The 20,341-nt window shown below is 45.4% G+C and overlaps 1 protein-coding gene across 2 annotated transcripts in view; it reads right to left on the bottom strand.

Moving 5' to 3' along the window:
* GPD1L (glycerol-3-phosphate dehydrogenase 1 like) overlaps positions 1 to 20,341 on the bottom strand; it is a 57,763-nt gene that overhangs the window by 10,882 nt on the left and 26,540 nt on the right. For both annotated transcript variants that reach the window (XM_080820429.1, XM_080820430.1), the window contains one exon: positions 8,199 to 8,311. In XM_080820429.1, the coding sequence (XP_080676555.1) occupies positions 8,199 to 8,311 (113 nt within the window). The remainder of the gene's footprint in view (positions 1 to 8,198; positions 8,312 to 20,341) is intronic.

Genomic DNA, 20,341 nt, shown 5'->3' with positions numbered 1-20,341 from the left:
GCAGAGGCAGGCAGAGGAGGGGGGAAGCAGGCTCCCCACTGAGCAGAGAGCCCGATTTGGGGCTCGATCCCAAGACCCTGGGTTCACGACCTGAGCCAAAGGCAGAGGCTTTAACCCACTGAGCCACCCAGGCGGCGCTGCCTGGGTGCTCCTAACAGCAGATTTCAGTACTTGCTAAGGACACAGACCGTATGGGCCACAGAGCCCACAGCATTTCCTGCGCAGCCCTTGCAGAGAAAGTTTACCAACCGCTGGCCTAAGAGGAAAATAAAACGGATGCACACACCTCTAACCTGGGCGGAAAGTGGTAACCCGCAAGAGGCGCTAAAAATCTGATTGTCATTTCAACCTATGTGTACCAAGCATGCCCTGTGGGCTGGGGGAAGTTCTCCGCAGGGCCCAGAGAGCAGTACCAGGGGACGTGGGGGCTGAGGGTGCCCTCAGGGAGGAGCTGCCAAGACAGAATGGGACACAGAGCTTGTCCCCGATGAGCTGATGAGACAGCTGGCATATAATGAACAACGAAGTGCATCCAGGACGAGAGCGTGTGGAGTGGTGGGAGGAGCCACAAGCTTCATTTCAAAGCAGGGAAGGCTGCACCGAGGTGGCGGCCTCTCAACTGGGCCTCACAGCCTGTGTAAAACCAAACCACCATATATGACAAGTCGTATCTGCATGTGCCCACTCAGTGAGGACTTCCGTCAAGTCCCCAGGTTCCTAGCCCTGTCCACGTTACTAGCTCCTGCACCGAGCACACACGCTGGATGCCAGGGAAAATGCAAGTATTTCCCCTTTGTCTAACCACGCTAGCATTTTCCCATACTACCTGATGACTACTTAGGAATTTGTGCCTGGAGGAATCTTAAAATATGAAGCTAACTGGTAATGAACAGGAAATAAGCACATCTTTTCCTCCCCCTCCCCCCAAAAGTGTTTTTTATTAATGAAAGAGTATCTCTCAAAACATGAGGCCTATAAAATTTGAGGGAGGAGGTTAAAAGCAGAACAAACTGGGGAGGAAAAACATCTTCTCTGGTTGATATGCCATTTCTATAAAATACATCAAACCCAGTATTGATGTGGCCAGGCTCACCCCAAGAAACAGAGCAGCCATCTGAGCACAGCTATCACTCACCAGGAGACCAAAGACACAAAGCCACTGCAGATGAAAAAGGGAGAAAAAACACAACAACAACCCCAAACCACTGAGCCCTGCTAAAGCTTTTGTCTACTTCCAAAACACCAATAAAACAGCACCCTTTCTTCCAAGCTTCGAGGGCAGAATGAAGAGGGCCAGAACAGGGTAGAGGGGTCGAGGGGCCCCTCATCTATCTTGTTCTCTTCCTCAGGAATAATCCCAGGGCTTACTCTGGATGCTGGCTAGTCTTCTAGTGGCTACTGACATGGAAAGGGAAGAATAAAAAAAATAAATTCTTTAAAAAATGATCAGAAAGCTGGCATGAGCACATGCAGATTTTAGATGAATTCCTTCTCCTTCTGTGCTCTAGAGGGTCTCCCAGTGAGGTTATGAGCTGTTCTAAAAGACCAACAAAGCAGCTTTCAGATGGATCGCTCTCTCCCCCCTACAAAGGCTGGACTCCAGGGAGACTCTACTTCCCATAGCTGCGGATAGAGCTGACGAGGAACTGGGTCTTTTGCATTCGGAGCCCGAGACAGCCCATCTGGCCTATGTTTTCCTATGGTACTAACTTCTGTCTGTACCTGCAAAAAGCTTCCCAACTCCTTCCTGCCCACACAAGCAATGGACACTGTGGGCTTCATCAGCCACCGACAGCATCCGTCTTTCCCTCCCCAAGTACCTGCTGCGCATGCTCAGTGACACAGGAAGCAGGCAGCTCCTGGGTTGGCACGCGCTTAGTTAGGCTCTGGCAGCCTCCCATGAAGAGGGAAGGGGAGAGGTGGCAGGAAAGGAGCCAAGATGTGGAGGGGTGAAACGACCCCCTAACCTTTCAGGCAGAGCACGATGCAAAGATGAGGGGGGATGGTAAGAACACCCAAGGGCTGGCTCCAAACAGGCCCAGACACCCCTCCTGGCGGAAAAGGCAGACTAAGGAAACCAGGGGAGACACTAGAAGCACAAGCTCAGAAACCCAGATAGCCTCCCGCCTCTGGTTCTCACTTCGCCTCACTGCTGTGACCTTGGGAGAATGACTCCACCTCTCTGAGCATTCTGTGCCTCGGGGATAAAATTCACGGCTTGGATAGACTCTTTCAAGGCCCTTCAGGTGGTGACATTCCTCCAGGAAAGCTGTGGCCTGCTCACAGCTGGTAAGTGGGACGATCCTGAGGCAACAAAGAGATACCTGGGCACGGGGGTACTTAGCACAGAGGCCATGAGGCCAACTGTTGGATGAGCCCGCTGAATGGCTAAATTTAAGTTATCATGGCAACATGCCAAGGCCTAGGATCCAAAGGGTGAGACTGTTGAACTGGCTCTCTGCTGTCTCCTGGACCATCCTGTGCCCCCTTCACCACACCATAACCCATTCTGGAGGTTACTTGACCAATCAACCTCAGTGCATGTCTACGGACTGAATGACAGATACAATGACTTCCTTCCAACAAGGGGCTCCTAGACACAGAGGAGGAGAGAGGGATTATTTACGAAAGCCTATGGAGCGCCCACCATGCACACAGTCTCCTCTAGGCTCTCCTGACAGCCCTGGCTCGAGTGTCCCTTGCCTCCTGGCCCGCTCACAAAGGTTCCACGGCTTACGGAGAACAACTCGCTGGTGAGTGATGCCGTCCCAGGACCTGGGCCCACTCTGTTCCCCTTCCATGGTATGGCAAACTTGGCCCAGACACTCCCACACCACATAGGGTCAGAGACCTTCCTGAACCCTCTGCAATCAGAGGTCAAAGGGGAGAGCCTCTCTGGCCTGCATGTGGGTTTGGGAGGTAAAAAGGGTAGGGTTAGTAGAAGAACTGACTGGGGGGGCGGATAATAAAAATAACAGCTGACCTTCTTCAACTGCTCTAAGTGCTTCCGGTATTAACTGGTTTAATCTTCACAACATTCCTACAAGGCAGGCACAGTGATTCTGCTCAGGGAGAGGTGAGGGAAACTCCCAACACACAGGGTAAGTAGCTGGTCCAAGGTCACACGGTGGGACCTTTAGGACCAGGCTGCCCGGCGCCAGAGTTCTCTGGGTGGTACTCTAGGTCAGTGAATGAAAGGCACAGAGGGACCACCTCAGATTCGAGATAAGAACTTTCTAACAGGAAGAGCGGACCTCATCCAACCAAAAGGACTTGGAGATGAAGTGAGCTCTCAGTCACTGGACGCATCCAAGCAGGAGCTGTGTGGATGAGCCCTGAGCTGCAGACCAATGCTTCTGACCTTTCATGCCACTGCTCTCAGAGCAAAGACAGATGAGGGTGCCCAAGGCCTGGGACCACAGCCGCTCTCTTGACCCTTCTGTGACCCCCTCACCAAAGGGCACACAGATGAGGACTACCTCAGTTTCCCCTAGATGGCTGACCTCCCCACGGTGGGGGCGGGGGTGTTAGAGAGGAGCAGGAGGCCACTGCAGGGTAAATGCCTCCCTTCCAAGGGGACCCTGGGCACCGATCCAGTTTAATCGCCTTATGATGGATCTTGAAACCCTCTCTCTCTCCCTCTACCACTTATCACTGTCAAAAGAAAAATAAACACACTGAGCCAGTCAGATCGTGTTTGAATAGCATCCGAGCAGATGTCCTCTGAGATCGCTCAGCTGTGAAAGTTATCATTATCCACTGTGCATTTAAATCTGCTTTAAACTATTCTGGAGCTAAAAATACCGTGATTTTCAGAAGACAGAAGTGCTTAAGCCCTTCCCCATTTCCTGGGTTATGGCAATACTCAGAGGCAATCATTCGCCCTCAAGTGCCGTCTCTGCAATTCTGAACCCGGACGGGTTGGATGGGATGCCACTCCTTCCACTCCGGGCCTCCCTCAGAAAGAACGTAGAAGTGGAGAAGTCTCCCGGCACAGGGCCCACGCTACCTGCGAGTTAGGCAAACACTCTCACCACATGGGAGGCAGGGCTCCAGTGAAACCCAGGCAGTAGTCACTACTGCCTGTAGCAGCAGCACACCATCTGATTCTACCCAAGGCCAGCTCCCAGGGCTGTGGGCCTAAGGGAGAACTCTGATTGCAGAGTGTAGGCTAACCCCGGGCCAGGCACTGTGCCAGAGCTTACAGGTCAGGCTGAGGTTCAAGCCCACAGTGAGCCCACCAGGCTGGGCACCCTACAGCAGTGATGTCCAGCTTCTGGATTGCAGCTTCTGCAATGATGTAAATGTTTTCTGTCTGCTCATCCAACAGAATCGGTATCCATGGAGACTCCCCAAAGATTCACGTGGCGACCGAGTCTTTGAAATGGGGGGGGACTGTGGTTCCAAAACGGAACTCTTGATTTTTTTAAGTTTTAATTAATTTGGATGTAAATGCAATTGGCTGCATATAGCTAGTGGGATCCAGCAGTGTGGCCCTGGCTAGACACTAGGCCTGAGGCTGTACTTCACCACGTGATTTATCTCAGCCAAGGCACTGGGAGAAACTTAGATGCCCAGGTATCAGGGGTGCTTAACCTCACTACTGAACATCCCTGCCAGGGAATGTCATGTGGCTTTGACACAGGGTATGGGGTTATCCCCCAATCTACTCTCTTCCTGAGTCAGACAGTCCCTGACTTTCACGCAAGTGTATGCCTAACCAAAGGAGAATAAAACAAAAAGCAAAAAATCATTTCCCAGTGTCTCTTGCAGCTAGGTACCGTTACAGAATTAAGTACTACCCACTGAGATGAAGCCAAATCATTACGTTGTTGACTCCCCAGAACCTGCCTTAAAGGACAGCTATCACGTGCCCTTTATCCTTTCTTTTTTTCCACCCTACTGCCTGGAAGGCAGACATGATGACTGCAACTCTTGTCACCATTTTGGAACATGAGGACAAGCACCTACCCTTGTGAGCAGAAGGGACTGGGTCCCTGAGATTCTGTGGAATGGAGCTATCATAGATTCAGTATTTTTATATGAGAAAGAAATTAAGTTCTACTCTGTTCAGCCACTATTATTTTGGGTCACTGTTAATGAAACCTAAACCCGAGAAAGCATCTGTTAAAAATGGTAACACAAGTTGAGCTGTACAGTTATGATTTCTGTGCTTTGCTATAGGGACTGCCACTTAAAATTTACATTAAAACAAACAAAAATACACCCTCAGTGAAAGAAGCCACATGCAGAGTAGATACGGGACAACTCCATTATGAAAGTTCTAGAAAATGCCAACTCCAGTGTACAAAGGCAGATCAGTGGCTGCCTGGCTGGGGTAGGAACTGAAAAGAGACATATGGAATCCCTTAAGGATGATGGAATTGTTCTATATTATGGAGGTGATTTTCAGGGTATATGCACATAACTGTTAAAACCCACTGTATTAGGGGACACCTGGGTGGTTCAGTTGGTTGGGCATCTGCCTTCAGCTCAGGTCATGATCCCAGGGTCCTGGGATTAACTCTAGCATCTGCCTCCTTGCTCACTGGGGAGCCGGCTTCTCCCTCTGCCTGCCTCTTCCCTGCTTGTATTCTCTCTCTCTCTCTCTGACAAATAGATAAATGAAATTTTTGGAATTTCATTTATCCCCCACTCTATTAGGTACTTTAAATGGATGCCGTTCTATGTATGTGACTTAGGATTAAATAAAGTTGATATTTAAAAAAGATATTCCCTTACTGGAGATTAACACAGGTCAGAGGTAAAGGAGATTCTGAAGGCAAAAAACGCACTGCTGCAAAATGAATACTGCTGCAAAATGATTTTGCATAAAGTTTTTACATTTTCTTTTTGGTTTTATGCTTTTTTTTGGTAACCCAAATGCCCTCATGATTTTGAGCACCAAAAGGAGAGTGTACATTTCTTTGATTCCTAGAATGGAGATTACCAAAGAATGTTAATTTAATGCGAAAGAGTAAAACACGTCCAACTATTTGAATAGTTAAGATCCCTTTTTTTGTTTTTAAATGGGGCCGTATACATACCTACACTACACTCGCTAAAAAGACTGCAAGGGTATAGAAAAAAAAAACAACCAGTGGTGATCTTAGGATGTAGGGATTCTTGGTGACTTTCACTTTCTTTGCATCCTTCTGTTGTGTGAAACACAATGAATGTGCACTACACTTTTATAATCAGAAAAAAACAACAAACTATTAGTTATGTAATAAAAGAGACGACGTCCCATTCGTCCTTGGTTGGCAGCCTCTGACAAGCAAGGACTTCATTTTATTCAACTGGACACAAACCAAAATAGTTGGGCTGTACACAGGAACCAAAGAACACCAAACTGAGATTCTTGGAACCCGCCTTCACACTCCAACTGTGCCAGTATTTGCTACATTCGGTGATTTAACCTCTCTGGATTTCTGTCTCCCTATCTGTATGACGGAATGGTTAGACTCAGTTACTGCCAAAAATGCTTGTTTCTCAGTTTTCAAAAATCCCAGCTCTGATGCAAGCCGACAGGCATGATGGTAACTGATCCTGTTTCAAAGGATAGCCAGAGGAAGGATGATAAATGGTCCTCAACCCTCATCTGTCCCTGCCCCCCCCCACGCCCCCCACGAACCAGGCTCTGCTCCAGTAGCAGGATCCACTTAAAGGTTTCCTGCCAACAAAAATGAAAAGCCAATCTACGTTCAGACACAAAACCAGCATGAGGTCCCATTAGCTGAAGCTTTTCCAGAAACCTCCATCTAGAATCTCTCTTGTCTTCCAAGCCCCCTTTGTTCTGGGCAGGATCTCACAAGCTTCGCCATCCACCACCAGAAATATCCAGTCACTTAACCATTGTTTGGGACCAACACAGGCTGGTGCTGAGCAATTAGGCATTCATGATGCCCCTGCTGTCAGGTGGTTATTAGTTTAATGAAGGACTATCAAAAACACATAAAAATCTCAACCTAAAAAAAAAAAAAAGAAAGAAAGAAAAGAAAAACCACACAAAGCAGCCAAAGCCAGTGTCTTAACTGTGTAAGCGGCCTGCACAGAACGTGAAGAATGCTCCACACAAACTTTCAGAAACAGGGCCGTGTGCTGCCCCCAGGGAGCCTGAGCCTTTCACTGACTCTCCTTCTTAAAATCCTCATTGTACAGGCACACGTGACCACACAAACATGAGATATGAATTCCACAAAGTGGTTTTAAAATCTGACGAGAAAAAAAGGAGATTGTACAATCGAAAGAAAGAGCGGGAAGGCATTCATTGGATTCTCGTCTTTCCAGCATACTTTCTATCTCTGCAATTTTTACCTGACAAAGCCTAAACCCAAGCCAGATTGCCTGACTTCCTTCCTGAGGTGCTCAAATTCCTGAAAAGCAGCTTTCCTACAAAAGACAAGACTCAAAAGTGCCTCAAAGGGGGGTATTCATTCACACTGAGGCTTTTTTTTTTTTTTTTTTGAGAAGGCAGCTGATTCTACTGGGAGAAGGATCAGAAAGTGCAGCCCAGCTCCCACTGGCTGTTTCCTGGTGTCAGGCCAGAGAGGGCCCCACCATCAAGACTTCCACAGGCCAACTGGCACAGGTCAGGAGCCCACGTGGAAACACTTCCCCTCTAACCTCCCTAGCCGCTGGCCTGAAGAAGCTGCTTCTTTCATTGGCCCATTTCCCTTTGCGGACAAAGATAAAACTATTCTTAGTGCAGCCTTTGTCAGCAGACTACTTTCCCTTTAAAAAGAACCAATCAAGCCATTGAACTGAAGGAGTAGTGTAATTCAGAGAGAGGTTAAGCCCCTTCCCCACTCAAGACAGTGTGTAAGAGAAATATATGAATTCATAGGGGGAAAAAACACCCAACAATGCTTCGCTCCCCTGTAAAACTCTACGATCGAGGTACTCTCCGTGCTTTTTAAATATTCATGCTGCCAATTTCCCAAAAAACAAACCACCACACGCCACACCACCCCCCCCCCAATTTACAAATGAAAGCCACGCGGAGTGGAAGAGGAAGTCCAACCCCCCAGGACAGGCAGGGGTAAAACAGGAAGTGATAAACAAGGCTCTCAATTCACTATTCTTCCCTCAAGTAGGAGCACAGAACACAGAGCCCACTTTTGAGGGTCAGATTTGATCATGCGGACAGCGGCCAATTAGCTCCTCTCCTTGAGCAGAAACAACAAGGCCGACTTTACCTTAAGAGCACCACAAAGTTCGACAGTGTCTGCGTCGTCAACCACAGTAATTCGAAAATTTGGAGTCTGCAGAAGTTCTTTGAAGAGAAGGCCATTCTCCATTATTTTGCTGCCTGTTGACAGGTTAGGAAAAAAGGGAGTTAGTAAGAATGCCTACTCTTACAGTTCCGAATCTTTTTCTTATTACCATAAGTAATGTATATTCATCACAGAAAATGCAGAAAATTCAGGAGTAGAAATAGAAAACAAAAATATTCCGTAATTCTACCACAGATGATCATTAGCAATTTGGCACGCATCTTTAACCTACTCAAATATGAATATACATAGTTCTTCTCAGAACTGGGAACTAACATTTCATCATCTGCTTTCCCCCATTTTGCCGCACGAGTAATTTTCAGTGACATTTGCTACGTCATTTTAAATACCAGCTTTGTGTTTCACTGTGTACATTATTCTACCTAAGTATCTTTTCTATGTTTATTTTAACACTTAAAACTGCTGCAACTTTCTGCTACTATCAACACTTACGAAGGCAACGTCCATGTTTTACATTTGTAATAGATTCCCGTTCAAAACCACCCCTTGTCCTTTCCCCTGGAAAAGAGCGCATTCCCTTCCACTCATGTTAGGCTCGACCCCATGAAGTGCTTGGACTCAAAGCAAATGGGGCATATTTCCCTACCCCTTAACCTTGGACTCGGTCATGTGCTTTGGTCAACAGGACAGGAGCAGACATGACACAGGGATTCTCCCAGCCCACTCATGCAGAAGTGGGGCTGGTTTCCTTCTACCTCTGCCTTCAATGTGAGCTGAACAGTCCCCGGCTCCCCGTTTGGGCCCAGCAGGAAGATGAGACACACATGGGTGGGGCCACCCAGCCCAGCAGCCCCCCAGGGACCCACAGGCGTTAGCTGTGCTTACTTTGTGCGCCACTGGGCTTCTGTGATCCATCCTTAGCATTACTATGGCAATAGAGAACTGATACAAACATCAACAGCTACCTTCCCGGACCGAAGGGGAAGATAGATGGAAATGCATTCAAAGAGTACGGGTTTCGGCTACTGCTACCTCCTGTCCCCTGGGATGGCACCTAGAATGGGATGGAGGCTCTGAAGTTTTTCCTTTCTCTCGTTTTGTTTTGTTTAGGGATTTGGCATTAAAACTAACACACACACAAAACTTAACACATCAAGACTGGTGTGAAACGCTCTGATCTGTGAGGGTGCAAAGGTGGGGCTCGGCCTGGAAACCAGAGGATTAACCTTCCCAGCCACATCCAGGCTCCCAAGTCAAGTGGCCACACAGAGATGGCACTGAGGACTACGGTACTGGGGCTCTGCCTGCCTCCAGGTTCCCAAGCTTGTTCCCACATGTGTCTCTGCGCATTACAATCACCTGGGGATCTTTAACTACACCAACGCCCCCCCGACACATCCCAGGCCAATTAAATCAGTCTCCCGTGGTGGAACCCGCATCAGTGGCTTTTCGAGCTCCCCAGCTGACTCCCGAGGACAAGTTTGCAAACTCTGATTTCACCTACTGCGGGTTCAGCTTCCTCAGGAGTGAAACACTATAGCACCCTCAGGACTGTTGCGGGGTTAAGTAAGAAGCAGGTGTGAAAGGGCCTATTAGAGCGCACACAGGTCCCACAGAATAACGATGGGGAGAGCTGACACATGCTTATGACTGATGTTCGCCATTTGCAGACCTAGGGGGCCTCAGAGAGGTTTACCAACGTGCCCAGGATCAACCGGCTCATCGGAGGCAGAGCCCAATTCTAACCCAGGTGCTTTGGCTCCGGGGCCCATGTTCTGTCTCTCTATGCTATGCTTCCTCCTGGGGGTGGGGCACAGGGGTAGCGAGAGAAACCAGCAAAGCCCAAATAAACGTCACACAGCTGCATTCTTCCAGTGGAAAAGACAAAGATGATTGTCCACCACTATGATTCCATCCGTAAGTAATATTGTGAAAATAATCCAGGGGAGAGCGGAAGATGGATGACGGGTATCTGGGGCTCACGACACTGTTCTACCTCTCCTTTTGCTTTCTTTAAAGAAACTGTCCATAAGAAAATGTTTCAATCTCTACACCCAATCCTTAGAAACACATTTCCTATTCTACAAGCACTGCTTGTAGTAGTATTCCTATTCTATAAGCACTGCTTATTTAGTAGAGTTCTCCAAATATTAGAACTGTGTCCGTTTGAGCCAACTGTCCTCTTCCTTTTTCAAACAGTCCGCCAGACCGTGTGGGTAACTCTGTGCAACCCTGTTTCATCACCTGGGTTGGGTAAATCAACCCCCAGCCTCCACATCATGACATCATTACTGTCCTCCTCTCCATCCCTCACCACGGGTCACTGCTCAGTGCCTCCAACACAAAGGATGATCCCGAGCTCCACAGACAAGCCCCTCGCTGAGGTCACTAATCCAGCTGTCTGCAGCTAGGCTCGAGCTGCTGCTGTGAGCTGACAGGCAACACAGGCAGGAAGAAGGGCACTCTCCATCTGCCACCGAGACAGGTGGGGTCGGTCTCCCGGGTCCTCTGCGGCTGCAAATTATACACAGTGTCTCTGAGAGAGGTGGGCTTGATTGACTGCGATCTCACTTTTTCTCATTTGTACTTTAAAAAAATGATTATTTTAAGTCACAGCGAGGAAAGCACTCACTGTATTATTACCAATCGTAAGTAGTGAGGAGGGAAGCAGGGACCCAGACCATCTGGTCCAGAACGGGTAATGCCCAACAGCCACGGGGAAAGGCTGCCCCAAACCCAGTATGAACCAAACAGGGACATGTCCCTTCTGTTTCATGCCAAGTTTTAGAGATCATCATCCTATGTAATATGACACCTTCAAACCTTCCGTGTGTGTGTGTGATTCCCTATTTGTTTGTGTGCTCGGAAGCTCACAGGGAGCTTATGTATCCTCAACACTTAGCAGATGCTGGATATGTAACAGGCTTTGAAAAGTATTTGTGAGGTGACAGTGAAAGTCTCCAGTTCTTGAAGTCAGTCCCAAGAATGAAGGAAACTCTCACCGCAAGGGGGCACCAGAGTTCACCATGCCAGTTAGAATTTTTTGCAAGTGTCTGAAAAACAAGGCTGTTTTTTCTTCTTCCTCCACAAAAGACTCCAGTGGGCTGAAACTCCTGAACCTACCATAATTAAGAATGAGTTGGTTGTCATCAAGAAAGGAGATCTGGATTAACCACAGTGCCATTATCGAATGCAGGAAATTTAATGTTGGTACAATTATCTAATATACAATTCACATTCCAATCTTGCCTATTAGTACAATGCTGTCTTTCATGCCAACCTTCCCTCCCCCAACCCAGGATCCTACTACATTTGGCAAGCACGTCTCTGGAGTCTTCTTTAATCTGCAACACTCCTTAACCTTTCGCTGTCTTTCATGACATTGGCATTTTTTAAGAGTGCAAGCCAGTTGTTTTATAACATTATTTATGTTATTTCCTCATGGTTATTTCCTCATGGTTAAGTTCAGGTTCTATAAAACAATTTAGAAAATATCACCTTTGGGTTTTAGTTTCCCTTCAATATTTTACTTAATTTAATTCAGATCACTGTTGCCAAGAGTGACCTGTTGCCAACAGACGTTGCCAATCTAGAGAAGGCAGTGGACACATTGGATAAACAAAAGCCAGAGGGAAAGAGAAATAATTTCTGTGCATTTGTCTGTCTTTACAAAACAAAAGAGCCTAATATGCCCAACTAAATGTTTTCCTACAATGAACAGGGCTTAGAGGTAGACACAGGTTTCAATCAAGGATTAGAGGTGGGATCTCAAGCCCTACAGAATGATTAGGGCAACCAGCCATTTCCAACCGACTGCCAAGACTGATTGCCAATTTATTATTGGCAAATAGGACTGAGTTGGAATGACTAGTTAATTTTTTTAAATAAAAGTGATTATGTAATTTCACAGGCTACATTAGAATCATAGGTGGCTAAAAGAATTAACTGTGAAAGAATAAAACCTATATATAGGCAGGTATACATACAATTTTCCCCCCCTGGAAGAATACTTAGAAACTGCTAACAGGGATTACAACAGGGATTCCCACAGGGATTCCCTTTGGGAAGAGGGAAGGAAATTACAATTTTTTTTTAAAGGATGCTATTGCAATTATGTAGAAACACTATGTTTTCAGTCTGGGGAATGGATGTGGAAATTTGATGTGTTTTCCCCTTTTTCATAGAACAATTCCTGTGACAAGAACAGATCACATTTTCCCTTACTTCTTACTGTTCAAAATGGTGGCATAGAAAATGAGTTAAGAAATTTTAATGCTTCTTGGGGCGCCTGGGTGGCTCAGTGGGTTAAAGCCTCTGCCTTCGGCTCAGGTCATATCTCAGGGGTCCTGGGATCAAGCCCCTCATCGGGCTCTCTGCTCAGCAGGGAGCCTGCTTCCTCCTCTCTCCCTCTCTGCCTACTTATGATCCTGTCTGTCAAATAAATAAATAAAATCTTTTTAAAAATAAAAATAAAAAAGAAATTTAATGCTGGCCATTTGGTAATTGAGGCTTAAGGATTTTTTTTTTTTTTAAGATTTTATTTATTTGACAGATCACAAGCAGGCAGAGCAGCAGGCAGAGAGAGGGGGGGAAGCAGGCTCCTGCTGTGCAGAGAGCCCGATGCAGGTCTCGAACCCAGGACCCTGAGATCAGGACCTGAGCCGAAGGCAGAGGCTTAACCCACTGCACCACCCAGGTGCCCCAAGGCTGGAGGATTTTTACACAACAGACCTATCCTTGGCTATTTTGTACTGTGTCAGACTCTGTTTCAAAGTGACTAATCTCATGATTTTATATAAATGGCTCCAATCTGCTAAACAATTTGCTGAATAAATGAGATCAGCCAGCAAAGTTCACAATGTCTTCAGTAAGGCAGGGTTAGGTGGAGAGCAGACCCAAGACCCTTCTGCCTGTGTGTTGTTTTTTTTTTTTTTCTTTTTAAGATTTTGTTTATTTACCTGACAGAGAGATCACAAGTAGGCAGAGAGGCAGGCAGAGAGGGGGAAGCAGACTCCCCACTGAGCAGGGAGCTCGATGCGGGGCTCGATCCCAGGACCATGAGATCATGACCTGAGCCAAAGGCAGAGGCTTAACCCTCTGAGCCACCCAGGCACCCCTGCCTGTGTGATCTTGTGAAGTAACTCACTCTTCATCTGTAAAGCAACGGATGGTCTAGGTGACACCAGGGGTTCCTTCCTGCTCTGCTGGTCTGTGATTTTCTGGAATCCCTATGATCTCAATGTGAACAAAATGAGCCCCCTTCCATGTTAAGGAGCTCCAGAGGTGGGACCTGAAATTGGTAAGCCCATGTCCCTTTATCTTCACAGGTATGAACCCAAGCCAATGGCGAGTTAGGAACCAACTAAAAAGGACACTATTATATGGTAACTAGAGAGCAAGAGCTTGAAATCAGATAGTCCTGATCCAAGTCGTGACTCCACCAATTGCTAGCTGTAGAATCTTGGGTAAATCACTATTAACTCCCTGAATCTTGAGTTTCTTAGTAGACACCATAAGATTTGCTGTGGGTTTTTGTTTTTAACTTTTTAAAAAGTTTTAGGTTAAGGTATCTTAGTGGATACTTTAAGATTTGCTGTGGATTTTTGGTTTTAACTTTTTAAGAAGTTTTAATTCCAGTTAGTTAACATAGTTTTATATTTAGTTTCATGTGTACAATACAGTGATTCAACACTTCTATACATTACCCCGTGCTCATCACAGTACTCTCCTTAATCTCTATCACCTATTTACCCATCCCCCCATCCCGCACCTTTCCTCTGGTAACCATCAGTTTGTCCTCTATAATTAAGAGTCTGATTCTTGATTTCTCTTATTTTTTCCCTTTGTTTCTTAAATTCCAGATGAGTGAAATCATATGGTACTTGTCCTCCTCTGACTTACTTCACTTAGCATTATACTTTCTAGCTCCCTTCATCCATGTTGCTGCAAATGGCAAGAGTTCGTTCTTTTTTTATGGCTGAGTAATATTCCACTACACACAAGCACATCTTTGTCCATTCATCAAACAATGGACACTTGGGTTGCTTCCCTATATTGCCTATTACAAATAATGCTGCCATAAACATAGGGGTGCATGTATACCCTTGAATTAGTGTTCTTATATTTCGAGGGTAAATATCCAGGCGTGTGATTGCTGGACTGTAGGGTAGTTCTGTTTTTAACTTCTTTTTTTAAATTTTATTTATTTTAGAGAGGAGAGGGAGGAGTAGAGGGGGAAGGAATATCAAGCAGATCCCACCAGCTCAGCATGGAGCCAGATGCAGAGCTCAATCTCACAACCCTGAAATTGTAACCTGAGCCAGAACCAAAAGCCAGGCGTTTGACTGAGCCACCCAGGCACCCTGTACTTTTTAACTTTTTGAGAAACCTCCATACTCTCTTCCACAGTGGCTGAACTGGTTTTCATTCCCACCAACAATGCAAGATGTTTCCCCTTTCTCCACATCCTTGCCAACACCTGTTGTTTCTTGTGTTGTTGATTTTAGCCGTCCTGACAGATGTGAGGTGATTATCTCACTGTAGTTTTGATTTGCATTTCCCTGACTGGTGATATTGGGCATCTTTTCACGGGTCTGTTGGCCATCTGGATGTCTTCTTTGGAGAAATGTCTGTTCAAGTCTTCTGCCCATTTTCTCATTGATTATTTGGGTTTTGGATGTTGAGTTCCATAAGTTCTTATGTATTTTGGATGCTAACCCGTTACCTGATATGTCATCTGCAAATATCTTCTCCCATTCTGTAGGCTGCCTTTTTGTTTAGCTGACAATTCCCCTCCCTGTGCAGAAGCTTTTTATTTTGATGCAGCCCCAATAGTTTATTCTTCCTTTTGTTCTCCCTACCTCAGGAGACATATCTAGAAAGAAGTTACTGTCTGTGGTTGTGGTCAGAAAAGATACATGGATATTACTTCAATCTTCTTCTATTTGTTGAGGCCTGTTCTGTGGGCTAATATGTGATCTATTCTGGAGAATGTTCCATGTGTACTAGAAAAGAATGTGTATTTTGCTGTTTTAGGATGGAATGTTCTCAATATACCTGTTAAATCCATCTGTTCCAGTGTGTCATTCAAAGCCATTGTTTCCTTGTTGCTTTTCTGTTTAGATGACCCGTCCACTGATGTAAGTGGGTGTGTTACAGTCCCCTACTATTACTGTATTATTACTAATTAGTTCCTTTGTGATTGTTATTAACTGTTTTATGTATTTGGGTGCGTAAGTAATTACAATTGTTTTATCTTCTTGTTGGATCGTCCCCTTTAAGATTATATAGTATCCTTCTTTGTCTCTTGTTACACTCTTTTGTTTTAAAGTCTACTTTGTATGATACTAAGTACTGCTACTCTGGCTTTCTTTTGACAACCATTTGCAGGATACATGATTCTCCATCCCCTCACTTTCAATCTGCAGGTGTCTTTAAGTATAAAGTGAGTCTTTTGGAGGCAGCATATAGATGGGTCTTTTTTTTTTAATCCATTCTGATACCCTATGACTTTTGATTGGAGCATTTAGTCCATTTACATTTAAAGTAATTATACTTATGTATTTATTACCATTTTATTACTTGTTGTGTGTTTATATATGAAGATTTTCTCTGATCCTTTATTGTCTCTTTCATATTTTTGCTGATTTTCCTTAGTGATATATTTAGATTTCTTTCTCTTTATTTTTAGCATATTTGTTAGTGGTTTTTGACATATGGTTATCATTAGGTTTGTATATAGCCTCTTCTGCATAAAGCAGTCTATATTTGGTTGATAGTTGTTTAAGTCTGAATACATTATTTTCTCCTCTTCTCCCTGTTTTAGGAATATGTTCTGTTTTATATCCTTTCTTGAGCTGCTTGACTGATTTTTTTTACAGAAATACTCATTTTTCTAGCATCTGTGTTTCCTACCTTTATAGGGTCACCTTTGGTCTCTCTTTTCTACTCAAAGGGTCCCCTTTAAAATTTCTTGCAGAGCTCGTTTAGTGATCATGAACTCCTTTAGTTTTAGTTTTGTCTGTCTGGGAAACTGTTTCTCTCTCCTATTCTGAATGACAGCCTTGCTGGATGGGAGTATTCTTGGCCTCAGATTTTTCCCATTCAGCACTTTGAATATATCATGCCACTCCCTTCTGGCTTGCCAGGTTTCTGTTGAAGAGTTTCCTGTTAGCCTTATGGGTTTTCCCTTGTGTCGTGGTCGTCGTCATCGTCTTTTTTTTTTTTTTTTTTAAGATTTTATTTATTTGAGATAGTGAGAGAGAACATGAGACAGGTGAAGGTCAGAGGGAGAAGCAGACTCCCCAAAGAGCTGGGAGCCTGATGCAGGATTCAATCCCAGGACTCCGGGATCATGACCTGAGCTGAAGGCAGTTGCTTAACCAACTGAGCCACCCAGGTGCCCAAGTTACTTCTTTTATCTTGCTGCTTTTAAGATTTCTTTTTACCACTTTACTTTGCACATTTAATTACAATAGGTTTTGGTGTGGGTCTGCTTTTGTTGATTTTTTAAAGGTTTGGGGTTTTTTGGGTTTTTTTTTTTTTTTGGACGGAGAGAGAGATCTCAAGTAGGCAGAGAGGGAGGGGGGAAGCAGGCTTCCCGCCAAGCAGAGACCCAATATGGGGCTCGATCCCAGGACCCTAAGATCATGACCTGAGCCGAAGGCAGAAGCTTAACCTACTGAGCCACCCAGGTGCCCCTGCTTTTGTTGATTTTTTTAAAAAAGATTTATTTATTTGAGAGAGAGAGAGGAGAGCAAGCAGGCAGGGGGAGGGCACAGGGAAAAGGAGAGAGAGAATCTCAAGTAGACTGCACACTGAGTGCAGCGCCAGATGCAGGGCTTCATCTCATGACCCTGAGATCATAACTTGAGCCAAAACCAAGAGTCAAGACACTTAACTGACTGCCACCCAGGGGCCTCTGCTTTTGTTTATTTTGATGGAGTTCTCAGTGCCTCCTGGAGCTGTGTATCTGTTTCCTTCCCTGGATTAAGGTAAAGTTTTTAGCTATTATTTCTTCAAATAAATTTTCTGCCCCCTTTTCTCTCTTCTTCTGAGACTCCTATAATACAAATGTTACTACATTTGATGGAGTCCCTGAGTTCCCTCAGTCTATTCTCATTTTGCGTAATTCTTTTCTCTCTCTTTTGTTCAGCTTGAACACTTTCCATTTCTCCATCTTCCAGGTCACTAATTCCTCTGTTTCTTCCATCCTACTGCTCATTCCATCAGGCATGTTTCTCATTTCATTTCTTGAGCCCTTCATCTCTGTTCCCTTATTCCTTATCACTGCATTAAGCATCTCCCTCACGTCTTCCATTCTTCTCAAGTCCAGTGAGTATCCTTATGATCACTGCTTTAAATTCTCTATCAGGCAAGTTACTTGTACTATTTTGCTCAGATCTCTGGCTGTGCCTGGTCCTGTTCTTTCATTTGGGATAAATTTCTGTCTCCTCATTTTGTCTGCCTCTCTGTGTCTGTCCCTGTGAGTGAAGAAAACTGGGGCTTCTCTCTTAGTGATGTTATGCAGAGGAGGTCCTGGAGTCCCTGTGGTGCACGTCCCCCGTTCCCCAGAACCTGGCACTTCAAGAGAGCATCCTGTGTATGTTGCTTAGGTCCTGCTGTCATGTCTGAGTCACTTTTCCTTCCAGTGCGGTCACTGGCACTACTGATTCTCTGCCTGCTGTGGGTTGTGCTCTCTGTGGTGTTCGTGGGATGCAGGCAGATCAGCTCTGAGAGGACGTACCCACTGGGGAACTTGGAAGCGGAGTGGTGGTGTTAGACAAATTTGTGTTGGGCCTCTAGTCCTATGCTGGATCTCTTGAAGTGCCACTGTGGCTGGAAAGCTGCATGGCTGGGATCATGAGGCTGGGCAAAACGTGCAATGGTGGCTGGGTGTTAACTGGGCCCAGCGAGTAATGGTGGCTGGGGGCATGCAGCTGGGCACAGTGTGGTGGCTGGGTGCTATGCAAGGAGACAGTTGTGCACCCGATGACTGGGAAGGGCATGCACACAGCTTTAACAAAATTTACCCTGAACACTGGGCAGAGGCTACAAATGTTTGTGCAGCCCTGCCTTCTATAGGTGGCTCTATATTATGTTGGGGGATGGAGGTGGAAAATGACGCCTGGCAGTTCCCTCATTTTCAGAGAAGTCCCCCAACATGCTCCAAAATCAGTATGAACAGATCTGTCTCCCATTGGTCCCCAACATTGTGTAAACTGCTATTTTTATGTTGCTTCTCTGCTCAGGCTGTTGTCTCTTTAAGGGTAGCAACCCAGCCATCACTCGCCCTCCAGGCTTGCCCAGTACTGAGACAGCTGACTTCCAAAGCTCCAGGTTCCAATTCTACTTATTTTACAGACTCATGGAATTCAGCCCCTCTTGTTCTTAAAGCCAAATGTTTGGGGATTAGTGTTCCCATGGAATCTCCCTAGTACAACAGCGCATTTCTCTGCCCTCTCCATGCACACAGCTCCCTTCCTCCTGTGGTTAGCCTCCCTCCACTTTTGACCTTCCTCCCTTGTCAGATGCAACTTCTTCTCTGTATTAGCTATGAATTTCATTCTGCCCATCTCTGGATCCCTCTCTGGTTTACTGACTTGGATGTGGACGGTATCTGTACCTGTGAGATGGGGTGAGCTCACGTCCCTCCTGCTCTGCCATCTTCCCAAGCTCGAGAAATCACAATCTTAATGACACACTTTCTCATACTGTTTGAATTTTCTTACCTGTCTATATATGTCATTTTTATAAATATCAACCTGGGTTGACTATAGTCCATTTTGTTTTCTTCATTGTATTATTAGCAATACCTCTATTCTCCACAGATAGTAGTTCTCAAAAAAAAAAAAGTTTTAAGTGCACAGATATATGGGATTGTTGATGGAATACTATCCAGCTGTGAAAATGTATGTAAATTGTCTGTTATATATTAAACAAATAAAGCAATTATAAAGCAGTACATAACTTAACTACCAACATAAATTAATAGTTTGCAGACACAGGAATAATGGGAATTAAATGTAAGAAATGGTTTTCTTTTGATCATTTCTATTTTCCACATATCAATGCAATTAAAAGTAAAAGAGAAATAAAATAAGCAAGGGGCTCCTGAGTGGCCCAATTGGTTAGGCCACTGCCTCTGGCTCAGGTCATGATCCTGGAGTCCCAGGATCGAGTCCCACATCGGGCTCCCAACTCTGCGGGGAGTCTGCTTCTCCCTTGGACCTTCTCCCTTCTCATCTCTCTCTCTCAAATAAATAAAATCTAAAAAAAAAAAAAGAGAGAGAGAGATAGAGAGAAATAAGCAAAAGAAGTAAAACTGTCTTGGGGCGCCTGGGTGGCTCAGTGGGTTAAGCCTCTGCCTTCGGCTCGGGTCATGATCCCAGGGTCCTGGGATCGAGCCCCGCATCGGGCTCTCTGCTCAGCAGGGAGCCTGCTTCCTCCTCTCTCTCTGCCTGCCTCTCTGCCTACTTGTGATCTCTGTCTGTCAAATAAATAAATAAAATATTAAAAAAAAAAAGAAGTAAAACTGTCTTAACTTGCAGGTGTTTAGAAAAATCCAGAGCTACCGGGGCTCAGTCAATTAAGCATCTATCTGCCTTTGGCTCAGGTCATGATCTCAGGATCCTGGGATCCAGCCCTGTGTTGGGCTCCCTGCTCAGCGGGGAGCCTCCTCCTCCCTCTCATTCGCCCTCTGTGCTCGCTCGCTCTCTCTCAAATAAATAAAGTAAAAAAAAAAAAAAAGAAAAAAGAAAAGCACCAGTAGCTACTGTTTCCCGTGCATTCTATCTTACTCAAAAGAGCCTGACCTCTCTCAGGGCTTCCCTTTACAAAGCTGCAAGGAGAAATCATTCACATTGCTGGTATGTTTGACAAGGGTGGAAGGAAGTTCTAGAGTGGTAAATAAACTCAAATCTTTCCAAGCATCTGCAAATATAGCAATATTACTTTTCTATCATCTTTTCTTTTTTTTAAGATTTATTTATTTGATAGAGATCACAAGTAGGCAGAGAAGCAGGCAGATTGAGGAGGAAGGCGGCTCCCTGCTGAGCAGAGAGCCCAATGCGGGGCTCGATCCCAGGACCCTGAGATGATGACCT

This window comes from Martes martes (genome assembly GCF_963455335.1).
Source record: "Martes martes genome assembly, chromosome: 1".
NCBI lineage: Eukaryota > Metazoa > Chordata > Mammalia > Carnivora > Mustelidae > Martes > Martes martes.
Note: the sequence above shows the minus strand (reverse complement) of the source record. Positions and strands in the feature narration are given on the sequence as shown.